Genomic DNA, 24,267 nt, shown 5'->3' on the forward strand with positions numbered 1-24,267 from the left:
TGTTCGGCCGCTGAATAAACCTATAAATACAGGTGCGGGAACTGAAATTTCGAAGTCGAAATTGAAAAATCGGGCAGCACAGACGACGGAATCGAAATATAGTGGCTCTATATTTTCGATTTTTCACCGTTCACACTTGTTTACGTTTGCCATTAAAAATTTTCAAAAAAAAAATTAACAACTAAAAACGGTAAAGCGCCGGGTGGAAATTGGATACGTGTGCCGTTGTGCGTCGGATCGGCGGATTATGTGCGTTTTCTGAGCGATTCTACACCAAAAATGTAATTGCAGCGAAAAGAAAAAACCGAAAAAAGCGTGCTCGCCAATTAACTCCAGCGCACACCGCCCCCGCCTCCCCCACTACTCCCAATAAGATTGTGCAAGTGTATGTAAAATGTGAGAGAGCAAGCAAGCAAAAAAACAACAAAAAAGCTTCACTACGTGCGCGTAATAAAAAAAAACGAGGCCGAAATGCACGAGGAGGCGGTGGGCGGCGGCGGGTGGTTGGCAGCGGGGGGAGGTGTAGGTGGAGGTGGCACCCCCCCACTGCCCCGAAAATACCTTATACACATACATACGAAAATCTACCTATCTGCTGGCGGCCGTGTGGTTGTTGCTGTTACTTGTGGCTGTTACTGTTGTTTTTGTTGTTGGCCAGGTTTATTTTTTTTCGGTGGGGGACAATCAATAAACACGAAAGCTGCGTGCGAAAAGAGAGCGGTGCAGACAGACAGAGAGAGAGCGCGAGAGATTATAATTTGTGCGCATATGATTCAAATGCCGGTTTTGAGCGCAGCTTTTCGAGCCAAACACTCATTAAACAAGTGCAGCGATCACCTTGCCTTAATCACTTTCCCTAATCAGTGTTATTTACCTAATTAGCCAGATCAAATCTCAATTGAAATCAAGTGTAATTAACACCTGCGGACGGCAAGCGGCAAGTGCAATTGCAATGCGTGCGTGTGTGTGTGGGTGTGTTTTGAGTTATCGACTTCTATCGATATTGAATGGCCAATTGGAAATTGGGTCAGGGGCGACCAGATGCCAATCAGAATTCGCATTTGTTATTGCAAACAAAAAGCGAACACCGAGCCCAAAACAATTTCTGTTGCAGTGTAGGAGTTACCATAAAAGCAACAAATACAGCATGCATATGTAAATACCTCAATGAATTGCGCTGGCTGAAAATAAATATACAAATGCCGAGCGAGATGTTTATTTAAGCGAAAAATTATTTTGTGCACGCACACATGCACAAACAACAGACAGTCAGAGGCGGACAATTAATTAAACAATTATATTCGGGTGAAATTTAGAGTTTAAACAAACCCGAAACAGATAGAGAAACATGCATAAATCATTGATAAACATGCGCTGTGCACAATTCCAATTAGCTTAATTACAGAGCTGCCAGCTTTGCTTTTACTTTTTTGTACCCCATTTCTTATTGGAATGTGAATAATAGCTTTAAAAGTTGAAAAGAGGGATAAATTTAGTAATAAAGAATTGTTTTTAATGAATAGAAAAACACACGTTCTTAGGAAAAATATATAAAGTATTTAAAAGATTTAAGGCTTGTTTAAATTAAAATATATTTAAAGTTTTTCGAGCAGCAAAAATCAAAGCCTTTGGAAAAAATCATTAAAATCCCAGCAAATACGTTTATTTCAATCAAAATTTCATAAAAACTCTCTGCTTTCGAAACATCAAAGTCAAATGCTGCATACTCACACGCACACACACAACAGCTACAGGAGCAACAGCCACCGCCATAAGCCACACCACACCCCCCCCTGAAGAATAAAGAATATTAAAAGCTAACGAAACAACACATCAGCGAAAGTAACAAATTAAATTTGGTTTTTAGCCATAAAAAGCAAACAAGAAGTGAAGACAGGAACCAGCTAAGAGCAGCGGAGAGACGAAGGAGGCCAAAGAGGAGCAGCAGCAGGTGAAACCAGGTGGACGCAGGAGATTCACCCGCCTAGAAAGCATCATCATCATCATTATCATCATCAACCTCGTCAGCAGGTGACAGCGAAACACATAAAAAAGTCAGGTGAGCTACCAAACTGCCATTTCTCAACGTCCAATTCCATTTCGATTTTTCATACCCATTTCGATTTCCACCTTGATTTCGATTCCGTTTCGATTTCTGTTTGTCTCCCGGTGCGATTAAATATTTCACGCGCTTATCAATTGCTCAAGGGTTCGCAATTCGCATTGCTTGATAAACACAAATGCCGTGGAAGAACACAGCTAAAAAAGCAAACACAAATTGAATAAGCCACCAGCGACAGTTGACTGCCTAAGCAGGTGAGACAGAGAGACAGAGAGGGAAAGAGCTCAGGTGAGCGGCCAGGTGGAGTGTGCTGATACGGGCGCTATGGAATCCAAATAGATATTCATAAATAAACCAACGAGAGCCATTGTAAGGTAGAGGAACGTTCTTGTGCAACAATTCAAGTTGCTAGAAAACAAATTTTAAATGAACCAGTACCAGGGTGTAGAGAAAAGTTGGGGTTAAAAAGATTATTTGGGTTATTCGTGCTAACAATTTTAAAGGATAACTTCTAGGGATCAGAGATTAATAGGAAAGTTTCTAAAGGTTCCAGAGAAACCAAATATGATTAGGAAAATAGTAAGTGAATTTCTCTTTTATATATTCTTATTTTTATTCAATTTTTTGGAGACATTTAAAACATTTTCAAATAAAATCTCTAATCCTTAGTTACACCTAAGGCTTTATTTGATTTAAAACATTTATATATCCAAGTATATCCTCCGCTCTTTCGCCATAATCCAACTACTTGTCTTCTTTTAGCCAAATCCTCTTTTCTCTTTTCGGCAAACAAAATCCAGATAACGAATTCTACCTCCGCCCAAACCTCCGATTGAGGCTGTGTATTTGTAATTAATTCCATTTTGTATACTTGGCATTTTGGCAAAAACGAGCGAGAGCGAAAGAGAGAACGAGAGAAATGGACAAGTTGAAGCCAAAAAACCTGGCAATACAGTTGGACAACTGCTCACGAAAGACAACCAGAGCGCCATCCATCAACAGCAAAACACACAATTTCCAAGCCAAATTCAATTCCAAGTTAAGAGGGTGACTTCAATGCGTATTCGATTCAATAGCCCGAGGCCATGCCACCGCCACTCGACCTCGTGCCTCAGCCCTAGCTCCATTCCTCGCCCATAAAACTCGGCCCATACCCACCCCGCTCCCTCTTTCACATTGTCGTAGGACGACAGCAGATTCCTGTCATGTCCTCACGTTTCCTGGACCCGTGGAGCTTATGGCCCGGCTTAGTTTCAGCTGGGATTCTTCGTTTATTGATTGATTTTTCCCGCATAATGGCCCGTTCAGTAGGTAAAAGCGGCGGGGAATAAAAAGTCATCAATAATATTTTCTCGAACCCTAGAGGGAGGCGGGGGATATGTGCGCTCTAAAAATACAAACAAATTTTTAGTGGCCTTTCCTCTCTCAAACAAAAAAAGAAAACTAATGAAAAAGTTGCAACTTTTTGGTTGGAAGCAACGACGACTACGACGGCAACGGCTTTAAGGCATTTTTATTGACAAGCGCCCTTTCATGTCGACGGTCCTGTTGTTCCTCCCATTTTTTGGTTTCTTTCATTTTTGGTATCCTGAACCTGGAATTGACAAGGGTGAACCCAGCAGCGGCACGTGAAAAACTCATCATAAAAAAGCGAAGGGACAAAGGCACAGAATAACGCTTCTTTATTGTCTTTCTTCTCCCCTTTATATTTGTTGGTTTTTTTTTTTATTTTTTGTTTTGTATTTTATTCCCTGCGATACACATCTTTTATTGTGCGCTCTGGCTTCTCCTTTATGCCAAACAATTGGCTGGGAAAATTGTTTTTCAATTTCTGATTCGCAATTAATTTTGCAGTCCGAAAATAGAACGCATCGCATAAACAACAGAGCTGGAAACACGGCGTATGCGCAATATACATACGTTGCGTATACGTATTTGGTTTCGTTTCGCACCTGGCCTGGCCCCAGAGAAAAACATGGAAATCAACTTTAGAACTTTCCACCGAAATTAAGTTGGCATTATTAATTAAGTTTAAAGTTTAATTCAACAGATAATGCCCAAAGGCAGGGCCTGGCAACTGACGTCAACAGAAAACTTGGACGGACGGATGTTGATAAATTATGTGTAAATACGAAATTACCATTCGCATTCGTACTCTTTTTGCAGATTGCAAAAAATAAAAACTGGGTCTAAAGTGAGTCACACTCGAGTCAACGAAAAGTTATGGCGCAGCGCATAATTTGCGTCTTCTCCTATAAAAAAGTGGCCAACAACATTTTTCGGGGGCTGCCTGAATAAATAATAAATAATCATAATTTGCCCCGCTCTCCACTCCACTCCCCTTCACTCCACTCTCTACTTCCCCCATTTCAATCAAAGCGAAAAGCAAAAAGCGAAATGAAAAGAAATATTCACACAGCGAAAATTTAATTGTTTGGCCAAAAGGAAAGGCAAGAAGAAACGAACGCAACGCCACGAAAACGGCCAATAAAAGCCACGACCTTCGTCCGAGAAAGAGCGAACAAAAATAAAAAAAAAATATCAAGAAAAAATCCACCCCCTGTCGCCCTCTTATATATATTGTATATGAGCTCAAGGGGGGAATCCAGATTTCTATTCAGATTCCGGAGGGGGCAGCTCTTCAATAATTCGCATTTCTTTTTTATGTCGGGAGACGCAATTTTCGTTCCAGCAATTAGAGTGAGAAAATCGATACGAGACAGCCGCAGAAATTAGACACATTATTAGCACATAATTTTCGTTGGTTTTCTTTTTTGGAAAATTAATGGACTCGCTGATTGCTTTCTTTTTACATTCTGTTACATTTTCACGTTCATTACAGTTGAAATTTACTGCTTTTTTACAAGTCTGTTGAAAGGCATAAGACATGAGCTTAAAGAGAAGTGTTTTAGCAAATTAAATGGTTTTCGTTGCTTGTTATTTTATTTAAAATTTTATGTAGAATGCACTTTTAAAGAGTTTTTAGGTTTTTAGTCAAAACTCTGCCATAACTTTTTCTATTTTTCTTTTTTCACAACCTATATTCCACCAAAGTTTGTTAACTTCTGCAGCTTCTGAATATCTCTTATATATTATATATCCTTTTTTTATTTTAAAATCCTGCATTTCCCAAACAATCGAATTTATTTGTCAACTTCTGGGGGCTCTCTTGTGTGCCAAGTGGGATTTACTTGTCGTGTTTACAGGAAGCTCTTCCCATATTCCAGCTTCATTTTCTTAGCTCATTTGATTACACAAACTTGGCGAAGTTTTCCCCGAGTTTTCCCAGTTTCCTCAGCTTCTCCTCGGTTTTCTCAGCCTTCTCAGCTTTCTTTTTGTTGCCGGCTAAGACCTTTTCGAACTAATTAGAAGGGCAACCGCAACGCATTTGGCTTTGATGGGATGGCGGGGACAAAGTTTCCATTGGCTTTTCCTACGCTTCTGATGCCAGAACGTTTGTCCCCCTGGAAACTTATCTTGATTAAGTTTTATTTTTCTGCCATATAGTATATATAGTATATATGTATGTATATTGAATAAGCGATAAACTTGCAGGGCGGCGAGATAAGCTGCCGCGGCGCACGTGAGGGAAAAAACTATTATTAGTTGGCGGAGTTCAAAAAATAGATTAAGTATGCGCCCTGTCAGCCAATTAACTTGCAATCTGCTCGAGGCCTTAGACCATTATGTTGTGCTGTTCCGATTTCTGACTCGGTACTCGGTTTCGATTTCGATTTTCCCAGGTTGTCAATATGCCAGAGATGATGTCGCCCCGCTGACAGGTCCCCTCAGAAATGTGTCATCGTCGGCAAGTGAGCAATGCCCGGCCGTATTTTCCATTTTCATTTTCATTTTCATGTCGTTTGTGCCTGCTGCTGCTACTGCTGCGGTTTATTAGTCGTAAATTTTGGACTTGATACATTTGTGCTTGCTTTTCGGCTTTTGTGTTTCTTTTTTTTTTTCTTCTGTGCGAAACTCATAAATTTCATTGTCTGCTGTGAGGATTTTAATATGCACAGTATTTGTGTCTGCAGTTTAGAAGAAAAACATATAAGAAAATGCCGAAATGAAAAGCCACCCACGCATAGGACATTTAAATATATGTAAATATCTGAGGAATGGGATTTGTCTGAGGTGGACTGACCCACTGAGTGAGTCTCTGTGTCTCGAGTCTGTCTCCATCTCAAATCCCTGTCTGATAACTGATTGCCTTATCTACCCGCCCCAACTGACGCAGTTTGCCACGGACTTAATGATATCTAAAGTCTTGGCTTATCACTATATAGCGTATATCTGGGGTATATACAATGGGTATATGTGCCTGCATAATAAGTTTGATTTGGTGACGCTTCTGGGAGATTGTTTTCGTTTGCACTTAGAAGAGAATTCTGAAAATTAATTTTCTAGACTTATCTGTGCTGTTTTTTTTCTTAAAGATATAATTATAAATGTGTAGCGTCAGGTTTTAGTTAGTTATGCATATTCATTGAATGACAAAATCAAATAAAATTAGCTCTAACTTGCTGAAGAATAAAAAGAAAGGCCAACAAAAGAAGACACATATTTTTGTAATAATTTCAATATAAATAACTTCTAATCTCATCTCTTTAATATACCATCTTATACGTTATATTATATATACCCCATTTGGAGTGAATTTGATTTGATGACGCTTTTTGGCTGATGACACCTGCGGTCTTGAGTCTGAACTAATTAGAAAAACTTTTCTAGTACAACGCTGCCGCCTGGTAACTTTTAACTTTTGTTGATTGCAAAACTTTGCTTTTTATAGTGGCCAGGTGGGTGGGGGAGGGAACTAAGAGTATAGAACTGGACTGAGACTGCCTGCAAATGATTGACTGACTGATGGGGCAGTGGCATTATCTATCCGGCTGCTGTTTGCCACTCTATTTCACTTTCAAGCTGGCCCCCACTCACGCACGCACTTTGTGGCAAAAACTTTGACTTTAATCGATTTAACAATTTTCCCCCTTAACCTCCCTCAACCCCATGGGTTGGCCACAGATATATACCCCCTTCTTAACCCGCCCCCAAGGCCAGTGCCGAGCTTGTTGTGTTGCCCACAGGCAAACATCAAAAGTCAAGCAGCTGCGTGACGTCAATTGGAGCCACGAACCGAAGGCCGCTACAGCGGGGAGTGGGAAATGGGGAGTGGGTACTGGCGACTGGCGACTGGAGTGGGTGGCTTTGTTTGCCCCTGTCTTATGGAGAGCATGTGGTCATCCCACACATCCCATCCCGTCCACCAAAAACGGGAGTAGAAACTCAGTGCTAGCCCACGTACGCGTACGGTGTGTAATCTATTTAGACTCTTGACGAGTTGCTCTCTCTCGAGCTACACATTCGAGTATTATACAATTACATGTGGATGGATAATTGTTTTAAATTCGATTGTAGTTGTATTTTGCTCAAGCATGTGAGGCAGCAAAGGTAAACAAAAAAGTCAACGATAACGACATGTTGACTAACCTGGTCGAGTCAAAGCCTTGCAAATGCAGCCAGTTCTATGAAATGATTCATTTTGAACGAGACTTAAATATTATATAAAAAAGCGTAAAAAAAGTGTAACAAAGCGTGGCATTTTTGTGTTTCAAGGCAATAAATTTTAAATGAATAGAAGAAAGATTACAGTCACAGGAAAGTTTTCAGTGGCTTTTTCAGGGAAATTGGATGAGTTACTCTCTAGAGAAAGCAATTATTGCTTGGGTATTCTACAAATCTTAAAACAACTGAAAAACTACCTAATTAAGCATTACAACCTACAAAAATATTTAAATTCTCCATGAAAGTTTACAAGATTCTAGTATAATATTAAATTTAAATGTTCATAGCCCACCTTTCTAGTTAATTAACTACCCAAAGACCTGGTCTTGATTAAAATGTTCATAGCTTTATAGTATCCTCCCAGACCCATGTTCAAAGGAACATTCTCCCCTCCCAGCTTGGACAAACAAGAGGGCTCTTCCTACTGCCTTTAAGGTATTTATGAAATACTTGGGTGACCTTTTCTCTGGAATTTCCTTTGAATAACTGCCCACACATGGCAGACTTTTGGGGGCATCCTAATTGATAATTTAAGGGCTTTCTGTCTAGCCCCAGACCCCTAGATTGTTAGGCAAATTAAGGACCCAGTCTTGGAGCAAAATAATTGCGTGCCATCTGCCATCTAGCAACTGGCTTTCTGAGGAGAAAATCCAAGTTGCAGTGCCCTGAAGCACATTGAAGGCTATTTAATTATAAAATATTTATTCAGCTGAGATGCGAAATCTGTTTTATTATTTAAGCCTGAACACATGTGTGTGTGTGTGTGTGTGTGTATCCTGTGGAAATCTGTTAGTCCATAAATGATATTGACATTATGTTGGCCAAAGCGAATTGTTTTCTTTATTTTTCGGGTTTGTTGTTTTAAGATTATTTACTTTTTGTCCACTGCCCTGCACTGGCTATCTTTTCCTTTGTATTTGGTCTTTTATTTTCTTGTCGTCTCCATTTTTTATTTTTGGTCCTTTCCTTGGCACAAAAGGACCAAAAACTCGGACTGACTCATTGTCAAGCGGCTTAAAATGTTTGTACATGCGAAACATGTTTAAAGCGTGTTGAAACCCATCGAAACTTTGACTCTTGAAGGGTTCCTTCTTTTTCTGTATCTACCTTATGTTTTGTCCCCCCACCCTCAACTTGGGGCTAACAATATTTTGTACCTAAAAAGTTTTTGTCGAATTCTGCCACGTGTAATGGCCATAAAGCACACAGGAAAAACGAGGAAAAGCGACGATGGGCTAAGTAAATTTAATTTTTCATCCCAAGGAATGGGGTGGAGGCAACGGAAAGTATTTGCCAGGCTAAAAGGACTCGAGGGCACAGGAAAAATCCCAGCTACATGTTGCGCTTTCGAGGACTGGCTCTTCCTTTCTAAGATATATATATATACATTTATGATGCATATGCAAGCTCTAGAGACGCCACACCCACAGACAAAAAAAAATATAGCCAGACTCAGAGAGCATATGCAACCCATAAATAAACATAAGTTGTCGCTTCTGTTCCCATTTCGTTGCTCTTTTTATTTATTTTTCTTCTTTCATATGTATATTTTTTGGTAAAATATATATTCATATATATACATAGATATATATGCATATGTTTTTTGTATTCCATTCGCCATTGTTCAGGCAGGCGGCAGGAGTGTGAAAAAAGCGAGAGATAAAGTTTTGAGTGGGATTTGGTGAGGTCGAGAAAAAAAAAACATCGAAGAAAGGAAGTCAATTATATAATTCTTCCATACGGCTTCTGAATTTATATGCGGGTCAGACATGGTTTGGTTTTTGGATATGTTTTTTATAGCATTTTAATGAACTGAAGTTTATTATCCAGTTGATTTCTGAGCTCTTTGTATTATTATTTTCTGCAAAGGAAAATACTTTGGTATGTTATTGTTCTTTAATGCAATTATTAAGCCGGAAATTATATATTTTCTGGACTAATTATTGCTCAATGAATTTATTTGCTTGCTGACTTCTATAAATAAAACGAATATGTGATTAAATTTTTTATTTATTGCTGGTTTATCTCACATTTCAGCAAACTCCCACTCATCTACTTTGTTTAAATAATTATTAAACCATTAAGCTGATTATTTGTATTTGTTTTATTTCATTTTTATTTAGTGTTTCCCACTTAATTTCATTGACATTTCAAGCGAATTATTGCCTTGTGCCAGTTTGTTTTAGAAATATTTATCAATAAATATTTCAAATATTTACACAATTTTATTACACATTTATGTCACATTTTATTGAGTTTCCAGTTTATGACTAAATATATTTATTTTCCTACTGTTGATATAGCAAACAATTAATTGAGAATTTATAGATGCCTGATAGCATTTCATTAAAATTTGATATAATTTATTTCCCCTAAGCGAGTCTAATTAGTTAAATTCCTTCAACATTTAGGATTAATCTTCGCTTGGGTGAGCATTTTTATACCCTTGCAGGGTATTATAATTTCAGTCAGAAGTTTGCAACGCAGTGAAGGAGACGTTTCCGACCCTATAAAGTATATATATTCTTGATCAGCATCAACAGCCGAGTCGATCTAGCCATGTCCGTCTGTCCGTCTGTCCACCTGTCCGTTTCTACGCAAACTAGTCCCTCAGTTTAAAAGCTATCTGAATGAAACTTTGCATATAGTCTTCTATATACTCTCACTGCTATATATGTCGGAACGGGCCGGATCAGACGACTATATCATATAGCTGCCATACAAATGTCCGATAAATTTTTAGAAAAAAAATTATTACTTTGCTGTTTTTCAATATTTTTGCACCATTTTTGAGATATGGCCATTTTATATTATTTCTGAATTTTGGTAAAAATTTTATAAAAATCGGACGACTATATTATATAGCTGCCATAGGAACGATCGGGAAATTAATAGGAAAAAAATTATAGCTTCGTTGTTTTTCAACGTATTTGTATCTACTCTGAGATATAGGCTTTTTTTATTGTTCTAGAATTTTGGTATAAATTTCATAAAAATCGGACAACTATATCATATAGCTGCCATATAAACCGATCGGTAGATGTATACAAAATGTAAAGCTGGGAATGCAAAACTGTAACTGTCAAACTGTAAACATAATAAGTATAGGTAAAATGTAATGAAATAATATCTGCAAGGGTATACAAACTTCGGCGTGCCGAAGTTAGCTTCCTTTCTTGTTTTGTTTGAAAATCAATTAAAACATGTATACTTTGTCAATTTTTTGGACATTTAACACATTTGCTGAATGGGCATTTAATTCGCTTTTATTTATTTCGCTTTGTATTTTTTTTTCTTGCGGCTTTGATACAATGCTAATTATGCAATTAATTTGCGGCCTTTGTCAATGGCTTGTGTCTAATCACAGGCCCATTTGTCGAGTACCCGAAACCCGTAAATCTGCGCTGCTCTACGAGGAATGGCGGGAATTTCTAAACGATTTGAATATATAAATATGCAAGTGGGGGGAAGTAGCCGTTGTTGTCGGCTAAATGGCCTCAGTTTTATTTATCGCACGACAAATGTCACTCGAGCGTTGCAAGTGCTTGTCATACTATTTGTTTCTTTTTGTATTTTTTTTGTTCAAAGCTACACCATTATTTGGTCGTTTTCGACGCCATTGTGGCAGTGCAATGGCAGCCATCACACGTCATCGCATTATGAATCGGCACGGTTTAAGAACACTACGGGTACTACTAGTTTTTCTAAATGCTTTCTATGGCTTTTTTTTTTGTTTTTTTTTTTTTGCTTTTGCGGAATGAAATCAGGCTAATTTGAAGTGCAAATTTAGTATGGCCCAAAGCGGGACAGGCACTCGATGTCACAGGCAGTTGCAGTTGCATTTACTATTACACAGCCTTGGGCGCTTTTTCGAGTCCACTTCCTGCCATCAGGACAGCAGGGCGTGTGACAGGGGAGAGTCCATAAAGAGGACATTTGTTTGACATTTGCAAAGTTGAAGTTATTCATAAAGTTACTACAGTTACATATTTTTTTAAGTTTTTAAAGAAAATTAGAATGTTTCAATTATGAAGAAATGAAAAGGTCAATTTAAGGAGACAGAAAATCGGTGCTAAATCGTTATTTCACTCTTATTACTTTTCTTTCTGATCTTCATATATTGCCGTAAATCGATATTTTGTTCGATATATAAAATAATATCGAAGTCTGCCTGCTCATCTTTGCTATGCTGTTTTTAAATATCATTTTGAAATTGACTGCAATATTTATGGATTTTTAAAATTTCAATACAAGAAATGGTAGATTTTTTAAAATTTAAAATAACGAATTTTTTCTTTATTATTTCAAGTTTAAAAATTAAAATAAGTTTCATTATAAATATAGCAATAAATACCTATTAATAGTGATTATTTCAAAGCAAAATTTCTTAAAATAATAGCGAAGTAATAGAATGAGGAGCCACCTTGACCCTTTTCTTTAACCCAAAACTTAAATTGCAAGTGTCAAACTATAGAAGCTTGACTGTAAGTTTATGCACATGATGACGACACCATCTCCTTGCTGGCTAAGTGATTTCCAATGCAGTCGGCAATGCAGGCAAAGTGGAGAGAACTCATTTGCATAAATGTCGGGCGGACAGAGGACGTGTCGTGGGACAACTGGACGTTGGATAATAAAGTGGCGAGTGGATAAAGTTGAGGCCACGAGGGGAGCCTTGTCTATAACGCCAAACAGGCGCAAACTGAAACACAAAATTTGCGTTCGTTTAGCACATTTCGCACATTAACCCACATGCAAAAATATACACAAAATACAAAAAAAAAGAGAAAAGCGGGACGGCCAAGGAAAGCCTTGTTTTGTCTATTATTCACGTGTGCTTTTTCAAGGCGGAAAACCTTTCTCAAACAGCTTTTTGCATAATTATCCAGAAGGTAAAAAACAAACACAAAACGGCAAACAAGGCGACCTGGTTACAAAAGGCACCACGTTATATGTGTATATGTATATAGTACGACTTGTATTTAGATATTTCAGGCAGGAATAATTATAGCCTGGCCTGTCAAGTTGCCAGATTATTTAACGGGTTCTCTTGTTTGATGTCTAATTAATTAAGTTGGTTTAATTGCATTGCATAGACCACAAATATGTGTGTGTGTGCGTGTGTATATATCCTTGGATGTGCAACTCACATTTCAGTTTGCCTCTGAAATTTGCATTGTGCACCCTGCCACAATGTATGCTACAGTAATTGCGTAGGCCATGTGAAATTTTGGCCAAATTGCTAGCAAATTTGCAAATGCCAAATACCTAATTCTCGGATGTCTGAACAATGGCCACTTTTGGGGTGTAATCAGTAGCTAGCAGGTAACATTTGCATGACCTTTGTTATGGGTATCTTTCAAAGGTATAAGAGGATAAGGCTTAATGAATGGCCCAGGCATAACCTTTGGCATTTAAGATTAATCTCTTAAGATTTAAGCTCTTCCCTTTCATAAGTAGAAACCAAAATTTCGAGGTAATTAATTGAAATATTTCAATTACAAAGGAATACATACAGAAAGCCTTGAAATAAGCTTAAAATTAATATCTTAAATTACATGTTAAGAATACCTATTACTTGTACATGAAACACATACTCTTTGTGACCTATTTTTAGTCGTCGTTCTCCCTGCTCTTACACACTTGTTAATTACGTTTCAGAACACTTTTAATTATCACCAAAACTCACGCCCCGGGGCAAACACCCAAAAACCCAGCAGATAAATTCTTCCATACAAATTGGGGCCCCCCCCGCCATCTTTTTGCGCTGTTTGCTCTTTCGGCTGTAATCCCCGTTTTTGGCCTTTTAGTTTATCGTCTTGAAAACGGCAATCAATGCGGCAAGCGAACTGGAACAACAAACACACTCTGCCACTCGTACAAAGTCGTACAAAGTGTGTGTGTTTTTGGGTTTTTATCTATATTGCCATGTTGTTAATTGCCGAAAAAGCCGGGCACAAGTTTTACTTTTTCTAGTCTCCTCTGCTGGCTGTTTTTATACCAGGTATTCGTAGAGTATATACAGGAATTAAATGTCAATATATTCATTTTAGTTTTCCCTGAGAGTATAAAAAATGTAGACACGCACATAATTTATAATTAAACTAAATTCAAGGTCGATGTCAGCATGTGTCTTACAAAATTCTTAAGCAGATGGGTTTTTAGAAGGTAATACACTTTACACATTAATAAATAAATTTGTATATTTAAATATTTTCTTATTAAATTTCTAAGTTTATTTAATTTAAATAACTTTTTCTTTGGCTTAGCTTTCTAAGCTGTATTTGAGTCTTTGTTTAATGTTTTGTAATAGAGCCTTGAGTGCCGGGTATCTCATATTCGGGGCACTCGACAATGGCGTTCTTTCTTTGTTTTTTTTTCAGCTTATTGCTCTCTTTATTATTATATTTTTTTGTTGTGTTTTTCCCTGGCTTGTTTGCTTTGAGCACGCGCCGTTTAAAACTGCCACGCGCAACAAATTTTTTGGTATTGGGACATGGCCAAGGAGATGGTACCAGGGGTGAGGTGTATTCCAGGGGAAGGAAGAATCGTGTTTAAAATTAAACTGAGAAAACGACAGGCAACAACGCGGCGAATAGAAACGTTTTTATGGGGGCAGCAACAAATGTAGATAAACGTTTTGTTACAACACATAATCGCTTTTGCTGGGGTGGATACAGATACAGATACAAGCACATCCGTTTACTCACACATTGAAGCTGTACAGGAAGCAGACAGTAGATACTCGGGATAAAGATGGAGGTAGAACTCTTAAAAGATGCATAAAATCTTAAAAATTTCCCTTTGAAAACTTATCTTAGAAAATCTTAAAGAAGAGAACAAGAGTCCAAAGGACAAGCCTTTAAAAGCTTTTAAAATATTTTCCTAATTTAAAATTCTTTAATAAAGTACCTCGAAGTCTAAGCTCACTGTACCTGTACCTGCTGCCGCTGTACCATAGCCATTGGATTTTATGTATCCGCGTGTAGCTGCTGTTGCTCTCTGCTGCTGCTGCTGCTGCTGCTGCCTGGCACCTTTAAAGTATCTGTATCTGTGTATCTGCGTCTGCAGCCAAAGCATCTGTATCTGTATATCTGCTGGGCGCCTCTGCGAACAGCGAGCAACATAATTGCTCACTAATTTAACGCTAATGGACATCAATTTAAGCATCCATCCAGCAGTTTATCATTCTGGCCATAATCGCAGGGAGGATGCGACGGAAGGAGTTTCTTGTCTTGTCTTAAAATCCTGCGTGGGCGTTCTAAGGAATTTGACTATTTATAGCCATTGGCCGAGATGAGATGACAGGTCCTTGACAGAGTTTAGAGCCATTCCCCAGGGAGCTTAATTTGGATTCAAGCTACTCGTTAATGTTTTGTGGCGGTCTTTAAAGTCTAGTCGAGATAAGATATGCCTAGGATGTCTCAAGACTTTGACAGACTTGAAGATTCCATTGAACTTGTGCGAATTTTCGCCTGCCAGACATATTTCAGAATATTGCTTAGCGATTTGTGCATCTTGCACGAGGGCGTCTTCGAAATCCAATAGATTAAAAAATAATTGAATCGGCTCTAGACCGACGACGAACCCAGAACAATTGCGGCCAGGGGGATAAGACCCGAGACAGAGACAAGCTGAGAGAGAGATTGGAATGGATTGAGGAAGGGAGATGCCAAAGGTTAACTGAAAAGTCGTTGTCTCACTGCCACCATATACATATATAACCCCTCTCATTCCGGTTTCAAATTGAATAAGGTCCCGTATGTACGTGCATATACATATACCCTTCGATATGAAATCGTGTGTATGCCCTGGTGAATTTTCTTCTTTCGCGTCGCGTGGGCTGTAAAATTCCTTTTGACAGCTTTAAGCGTTCCATTCCTATTGTGTAAACCCATATGTACAGGCACCGAAAAAAATATACCACTAAGCTGTGTAATAATGCATTGAAAGAAATTAAATTTAGATTTTATTTTGGTTTAAAAAATATTTCTGGCACCTTAAAAGCTATACAAACTCATAAATATTCATGAATTAAAAACATTAGACTTCATTTAATTTTTTAGGATGATTTAATACCATTTTCCTTTATTTATCTCCTTAAAAAACTATAATGCCAATAAGTAGGCTATGTTTTTTATGCTCTAACTACCGCATTATTACAATTTTCTTAAGTATACATAAAAAAATCATCTTTAAAATATTCGTTCCAATTGAAAACATGGAAAAACTGCTAAAGTTTATGTGCATATTTAATTTTAAAATATTTTAATAAATTTAAACTTAATTTTTTAGCTAATTTTTTTGATAATAAGCACAGTGTAAAATTTATTTCGTGTAACAAAAGGCATGTGAAATGCGTGAGTCAGCAGACCGCATCCCTTGGCTTTCCTTTCCTGCTCCTCCATCCCTCCTTCCACCCCCCTCCACGCTTTTCCCCGCATTTCCCAGCCGTTTAGTGAGCCTCTCTCATTACGCATACGACATGTGTTCTGCTGAGCGTTAATAAATCAATACCCAGGCGTCGTATTTTGACAAACATTTTCAAGCTGATAACCTTTTCACTTTAGCGTCACAGTAAGGGACAGCTCACACACACCGGATCTAGAACCCCGAGGTGGAAGTGGGGGACAGGTGGAAGGCCAGTGGCAGAAACAAATAAGAAATTCGCCATTAAAGTTGCGTGACGAAGTGAAATTTGCGTCAAATACTCGCGGGAATTTTTCGTCTTCTTCTCGGCCGGCTTCTATATATGTATATACATATATAGAAGTATATTTGTGTAATATGTGTATGTGTGGAGAGAGTCCTGACATTTAGAGTAGCAAACGACCCAAAAGTCTCCCACTGAACCTCTCGTCATGCGGCGCATTTTGAGCTCAAGTGCCGGCGGCGCCCTGAAGTATGCCTGGATATTGCTTTGATGTGGATGCGATATTTTGTTGTCAAAATACTTAGCTGGCACACTGTATAGTATATATATGTGGTGTATATATACGTATTCATATGGGCATAGCCCTAACCCCCCGCTAAGGGCGCAAATGTCAACGAAAATTAAGTGCTCTGCTGCTTGCCGGTTCCTTTTCCTTTTCAACATTTTCTTTTTTTTTTTGCATTTTCTCTCGCCCCATCTCGAGCTGCCACTTTGACGCATTGACCGGAAGAGAAAACATTTTCCCCCCCAAAAAGAAAACCTGAAGATAGCAGAAAATTTGAATCGGGGCTTGAGAGATAAAGTATCCTCACACCAAAAAAAAAAATTATAATAATTTCAAGGTAACATTAGGGCCGGTTATAAAACAAATGTTTGCTTCGTGAAAGGTTATTTTAATTTAATTTGTTCTCTTTTTGGTTAAATGAGAAATATTGCCACAAAGTTGGGCTATAAAAGTTTTCCGAGGGAAGCTGTACAATTTTCGTTGAACATGAAGCCGGAAAAGTGCCAAGTATAAGGAGGGTTTTGTAAAGAGCAGGTGAAATCTAAGCTGAAATCAAAGACCAGGTGAGGGAAGTCTATAAAGATATGTTAAAAGTTAGGTAACATTAAAGGAAATAAGCCTTACTTTAGTCTTATGGAATTTAATTTCCGTCTCTTTATGGAATACCTAAGATAAAGACTTTTAAAGTCAAGCTAAGCTATCGTTTATATCTTAGTAAATATAAATTTCTCTCTGCCAAAAGCTCAATTAAATTCAAGTCTTCTAAAACCCAATTAAAATTCATTTTCAACCAGAACATTGTTAAGTGAAATTCTATTTTGTGCAACTTTTTAGCATGCTGTTGCAGCATTTAACACAATTTCACAATTCAAAGCCTTTCTTCTTATGCCATCTCAATTTCATTGCATTTCCTAATTGCAGAGGTATTCTCTAAAACTCATAATTGAGGCTATGGTTATTGTTCCTTCGGAATGAACACTTTGCATACGAATTTGTGACATAAATCGAGAGCCAATGACACTCTACACTTGAGCCTTGAGCCTTTAGAACTGGCCTTGCTGGGGTGAAAATGTGTGTGCTTTTTCTTGGGAAAACCAAAAAAGCAGAGGTGCTGCCGCTTCTGCCATTAACACTTAACCCAATTTCAGATTCAATAGTCGAGGGTGCGGAGGTCACTTGGGGCCTGGCCCCTGTCAATGGCACTGACAGACCTCGGATATACGTATATGGTCATGGGACATGCATAATAATTAGGCCGCCTCGAGTACTTCTTTGTCTGAGGTCTCTCTACCAACTGTTGAATACACGAACTGCTGACCATCAAACAAGAGATGTGTCCCATGTAGTTTGGTTTTAGTTGGGCTAATTAAGCCAACACACATATAGTCGTGGCTGGCCGTTCCTTAATGAAGTCATTGGGAGCGAGAGAGAACCCAAAACCCACGCACAGGTGTCCCATTTCTGGATTGTTGACGTAATTTGATGATAGGCACAACTGACACAGAATTCCAACGAAAGGATCCCGAGAAACAGGTTGGCAAACAACACGGGAACCACACCAGTTGGAGTTTTGTGTCATCTGGCCTGAAGGGTGCTTCCAGAAATCCTCAAGGTTGTTTGCTAGCATCTCTTGGAGGGATTTGTGTGGAGCTGTTTTGTTATTTGATATGAAGGATAGAGAATGTTACTTTCAGGTAAATGGGATTTAAAAGGGTCAGCTTAAAATATTGATATAAGGAGAAGATAGAAAAAAGAGAGTTTTTAAGCTTTTAAATCAATTGATGAAGTGCTTGAAAGAGGGCAGAAATAAATTAGTTTTTAAGGAGTATTGAAGATTAAAGTTACTGAAAAATTACTAGCCCAAAAGCTTCCTATTCATTAAAGAAAATATATTACAAAGAGGGAAAACTGATTTTTAAAAATTATTTTTAATAATTATATTAAGAGCCAAGTTCTTCACCTTAAATTCTTAACTCTTTGCCGCAAAGTTCTGTGGAGTTTTCGTCACCATTTTGGCAGATAACCATATCAAGATCATATATATATATCAATATTTACCCAAAACAAAGGCAATATTCGCTGCTTTGTTGCCGAAGCTGTGTTGAAACTGACTCATCTTTAGAAGTCGGCAGCTTCTCTTATACTGAAACAATGCCCGCTATCGCCGCTATATGCTCTGCGCTTCAAGAATTTAATCGGAATAAGATTGCTGGCGAGTGAAGATCAAGTCGCAGCGCCGAGAAAGTGATTGGAAAGTGCTTCCTAAAAATATATATATACATATTGTGTATATTTCAGTTTGTGGTCTGAGATGTGTGGTGATCGTCGTGGTAAACGCTGTGGCGGAGGTCATCATGGCCATGGTCATGGCGGACACGGACATGGACACGGGCATGGACATGGTGGGTGTCCGCCGCCTCCGCCTCCTCACCATTGCCATCATGGCCCATGTCATCCCCAGCCACCTCCTGCTGGTGGCGTAAATTGGTGGCATCCTGCACCACCGCCACCATACTATCCGCCACCAGCTGGCGGCAGCTCAGGCGGAGGAGGGTATGGCTATCATTGGAGCGTGTGTCCACCTAATTGCAGCCACCACCACCACCAGAGCGGCAATCCGCCTCAAGGTGGAACAAACACTACAAATCCTTGTCCTGATCCTGGACAAACTGGTAACCAAAAGCCCGGAGGATACCCAATTATTGATCTTAACGCTCCAAAATAACTCTTTCTAAAGAGAGTAATAACTCTGTCTAACTTATTCATCGTTCTGTGTTCCTTAAGTTTTCCTTAAATGTATAGTAATTCAAACTGAATAAATAAAAAAGCAAAGGTTTGGTTTTTATTTTCAATTAAGATTGCTATCAATTTGATATTAGTTCAGAATGTGATCATAAGGTTCCTATTTTTAAAACCTTTTTAAAGAGTATAAAAGATAAAAGTAACTGAAAAATGACGTTTTTTATTTATCAAAGAAAATATATTGCTATTTTATAGCCCCCAAAATAGTTATTAACCAATAGAAACCCATATTAAATATAAAAATACTTTGCTTTGTTGAAAACTTTCTATTATAATACTCTGAATTGGTTTGGAAGTGGAAAAACAATTGAATAAATCCAACCAATTAATTATAAATTGAAAGCAAAAAATATACAAAAACTGATTCGAAATGTAAATGCAATTTTAAAGCTCAACTCGATTTCGCTGGAAGCGCAGAACTTAATTTGGCAAAGGAGCAACTGCTAGGTCAGGTATCCACTGGGTAATTTCCAACCCAAGAACGCCCACAAATTCCCCAGGGCAGAATGGGAGCAGTGGGTGCAGTGGGTGGGCTTCCCACCACCTGCAGCTGCAGTAAAAATGACATTAAAATGAAAGTCATATGCACATGGTTAACTTTGCCACGCATAACCAAGCCGTAATCATTTTGATGGTCCTCGACAGCTCCGAAGCGACCTGTTCTGGCGGCGGGGATCGGTGCAACAGTTTACCAACTGGGTGGTGGTGGCTACTGATGATGGTGCTGGTGTTTCTGGTGGCAAAATTAGTTTGCCTTAATCCCATAAAAGCGCTGCATGTAGATGATAATGATGATGATGACGATGATGCTGCTGGCCATTGGATAGAGACTGAAACCGAATCGCTATTGCACTAGGAAAATTTTCATTTTTCCATTTGGGGAATGAGAGAAGAGGGCCAGAGCAAAACGCGAATATAAAATGAAAATGTTAATGGAAATGCCAACATCAAACAGCTGCGGCCAGCAATTCGAGATATATTCATAAATAGCAAAGCGAATTTCCCTCGTGTTTTTATTGCAAAGTAAATATATATATGTACAAATATATATACCAATGCGCCCTTCAATGGCAATCTGTTATAAGCAATAATAAAGTTGTCTGCTTTACAGAAAATGCAATCAGCAAAAGGTAGGGATTTATGTTCAATACAACAAGGAAATATAAAACTGGCTCTAAAAATGGCAAAAGCTGGGAAATATAACTTTACTTCTCTCTAGAAATGATTCCCATAACTCTTCGTTTTCCATTTAGTATAGTTTTCCTTGAGTGCAGCAAGGACTCTTTCGCAACAAGAAATCCCTTTCCAATAATCAGGTTTTGCACTTTTCATGGAACTTAATCAGCTTTACTCGTCGAGAGCACTTAACTGGCTTGAGTCGTCAAAATTCGCTTAACGCTGCTGCTGTGCTAGCTGCGCCAGGCATTAAAGTCCGTGTCAGCTGACTTTAACTATATTTTACGACCAGCTAGATATGTATATATACCTCTATATACCATCTATAACTGTCGAGTGGGTGTGTCTGTGTCTGTTTTTGTAAATTTTTTATGTTCATTCTCCGGCATCTGCGGAAATTGTGAGGAAATGAAAATGGTTTAACTTTTCTTTCTTGTGTGCTTTCTATTTCACTCTCTCTCCTCTTTCTTTTTTTTACGATTTTCTTTTTGTGGCACCCAAATCCTTGACAGACAGGTGAAAAACGGGTGGGTAGGGTGGCAGGGACGGTCTGTTCATTCAGCCTCCCATTACTTGAGTCGGGCTATTTATAGTTTCTCAGATGTTTGTGCAACTGCAATTCGTGCCGTATGAGTTTTATTTTATTTTGCAGTGCGTTGAGTGAACCACCTTGACCCACTCTAATTGCAATTGCACCGTCTAATGTCTAGAGTGAGAAAAAAAAAAAAAACAGCTGCAGCAGCAATCAGTGGAAGCACTTAAACGCCCAATTGGATATTGACTCGATGTCGAAAGACTTTCCGATTAAATTTCCATCGCCAACGCGATTTGAGCTCGAAACCTTTATTAGTTTCAAATATTTATTTGTTCCGCTCTTGGGTGGCCGCAGGCCAAGTTGAATATTAATGAACTTAATTGAAAAAGTTTGGCAGGAAAACAAAGGAGAGTACAGGAGAGTACAATATCCTGCGTTCCCTTTCCCCCCTTTTGTCGAAAATTAATTTTCAAATTAGGGCAAATAAAATGCGGCTGAAGTTCGGGGAAACGCCACCCAAAGGCAAGCCTTGTCTCAATATGCAATTTACATAATTACGCATATTTGATGGAAACTTATAAATATTTATGTGCCGAGGCTCAAAAATTAAGTTGTTTGTCGATTCTCTAGGCGAAAAATGTACAAGAACATTGTGGGTTTCGGCCAAGAGAGATAATGGAGAAACAATTTTAACGTAAGCAAGCCCACGAGTAAATTTTTCTTCTTTTATGTTTACTTATTTCAAGGAGCAGTTTAATATGGGAAATGCTTAGATATGGGTTGTTTAAAATTATATAAAGAGCCAAGTTCTTCACTTTAAATTCTTAAGTCTTTGCCGCAATGTTCTGTGGAGTTTTCGTTACCACTTTGGCAGGTAACCATATCAAGATCATATATACATATATATCAATATTTACCTACAACAAAGGCAATATTCGCTGCTTTGTTGCCAAAGCTGTTGAAACTGATTCATCTTTAGAAGTCGGCAGCTTCTCTTATACTGAAATAACGCCGCTATCTCCGCTATATGCTTTGCGCTTCAAGAATTTAATCGGAATAAGATTGCTGACGGACGAAGATCAAGTCGCAGCGGCTAAAAATTAATTGGATAGTGCTGCCTAAATAAATATTGTGTATATTTCAGTTTGTGATCTGAGATGTGTGGCCGTCGCCGTGGTTGTCGCTGTGACGGAGGTCCCAATTGTGGTGGAAATGGTGGCTGTCCGCCGCCTCCACCTACTCACTGGCCAGGAGAGTACCATTGCCATTATGGTCCATGCCCGCCACCTCCTGCTGGTGGCTTAGAACGGTGGCAGGCTCCCAATCCTCCTCACCCGCCACCTCCTTACTATCCACCACCTACATACTATCCGCCAGCTCCTTACTATCCACCACCTACATACTATCCGCCACCTCCTTACTATCCACCTACATACAATCCACCACCAGCTGGCGGTTCCTCAGGCGGTTCTTCAGGCGGTTCCTCAGGCGGTTCTTCAGGCGGTTCCTCAGGCGGTTCTTCAGGCGGGTCCTCAGGCGGTTCTTCAGGCGGTTCCTCAGGAGGTTCCTCAGGAGGTTCCTCAGGCGGTTCCTCAGGAGGTTCCTCAGGCGGTTCCTCAGGCGGTTCCTCAGGCGGTTCCTCAGGCGGAGGAGTGTATGGCTACCATTGGAGCGTGTGCCCACCTAATTGTGGCCACCACCACCAGGGCGGCAATCCCCCTCAAGGTGGAACATCCACTACAAATCCTTGCCCTGATCCTGGACAATCTGGCTATATGAACCAAGGATACCCAATCTATGATTTTAGCGCTCAAAAATTCAATTTTTTCAATCCGAATAAATAAACAAAACAAAAAATAAAAATCGAAAATAAAAACAAACCCTTGCTTTGTTTTTATTTTTCGATTAAAATGGCCAATATATTTATTTGTTATTTGTATTTTTAGTTTTAACATTGTGAAATGTGTGAAATATGAAACTTAAATATTTGAAATTAGTTTAAACTATCAATGTTAAAAAGAAGTGTTCAAAAAGTAAATTTCAAAGAAAACAAAAGAAAGAGTGTAATATTTTCAATATTTGCAACAGTTAAATAGAAAAAAGGCTACACAAAATGCATTTAAATATGTTTTTAATAGGAAAAATTACAAATAAACAGAGTAATTTCTATATTTTCACTTTAAATATTCACTTTAAATTGTATATTATTATTTTTTCATATTTTGAGCTTGTTATTTCTTTTCTTCTACCCTCGAAAGCCAGAGGACTAAGTTATTCACTTCATTACTCACCTGTTTATTCCGCAACATTGAGAGATATGTCTCTATCAGTCTCAAACAAATAACAATTCTTTATCAATTCTCACTGAAAGTGTTTGGTAAGCACGTTTTTAAATGCATCATAAGATGTGACCCTCGTGTAGCCCTTTTACGGCGAATCGACAAAGACAATGCCACCGAAATCAATTTCTATAAAAATAAAGAAACCCAAGAGAAAAGTGAATTACTCGTAAATTATATTTGTAGCCGTCTTGTTAGTTTTTTTTTTGTTTCTTTTGTGGGTAAAGCAAATATTTAACATGAATCTCACGTCTGTCGTTTTCGACGAACGACCCAACCAGACCAAAATCTCAAATTGTGCAACGTTGAATCATGAGTTGAGTTGACTTGACTGATGGGCGGCGACGACGACGACGACGACTACGACGTCAGCGACAATAATGACATCGCGCGGCAGGTGGAAGGTGGAAGGTGGTTTCTGGCATGTAGTGGGGGTAATTGCCAACTAACTGACCGATGGCCAGCAGGTGACCGGGTCGAAACCCACTGTTCGGCCATTGCATCTGCCCCTGACACCTGGGATAGCGAATTAAGCTGCACTCTGAACACATTTTTCGGGTGTTGGATTGCTTTTCAGCAAAGGGAGGGGGGAGGATGGTGGAGGTGAGGGACTGTGGATTTGACATTTTCCATTTCCATTGAAATCACAGCATTGGAGGAAAATTATTTCTGATACTTTTCGGGGAAACAGAGGGGTTAAAGCTTTAAGTAATTGGGTTTTAAAAGGAATAACTCTTGAAACCACCTGTTATAGTTATCAAAGATTAATATTTCATCAAATTTGTACACCTCAAAGGAGTTTATATTAGTTATTAATATACAAAATATTATACGCACTCCTTAACTTCT

General features: G+C 38.7%; 2 protein-coding genes across 4 annotated transcripts in view; both read left to right on the forward strand.

The window, feature by feature from the left end:
• Window positions 1–124: 124 nt before the first annotated feature.
• Window positions 125–24,267, forward strand: part of Pka-R2 (cAMP-dependent protein kinase type II regulatory subunit) — a 38,304-nt gene continuing 14,161 nt past the window's right edge. The window contains exons 1-2 of one of the 3 annotated variants that reach the window (XM_017177984.3): window positions 125–281; window positions 1,868–2,059. The gene's annotated coding sequence lies outside the window, so the exon portion shown is untranslated. Of the gene's footprint in view, window positions 282–1,662; window positions 2,060–24,267 lie in introns of those variants that run through there. The other 2 variants (XM_070283741.1, XM_017177986.3) reach the window with 2 other exon arrangements.
• Window positions 18,778–19,508, forward strand: LOC108082546 (proline, histidine and glycine-rich protein 1-like). The gene is made up of 2 exons (XM_017177987.3): window positions 18,778–18,810; window positions 18,865–19,508. Exon 2 carries the CDS (start codon window positions 18,878–18,880, stop codon window positions 19,289–19,291), a length of 414 nt encoding a protein of 137 aa, XP_017033476.1. The 5' UTR covers window positions 18,778–18,810; window positions 18,865–18,877; the 3' UTR covers window positions 19,292–19,508.

The sequence above is a fragment of the Drosophila kikkawai genome, chromosome 2R (assembly GCF_030179895.1).
Source record: "Drosophila kikkawai strain 14028-0561.14 chromosome 2R, DkikHiC1v2, whole genome shotgun sequence".
In the NCBI taxonomy this organism is placed as follows: Eukaryota; Metazoa; Arthropoda; class Insecta; order Diptera; family Drosophilidae; genus Drosophila; species Drosophila kikkawai.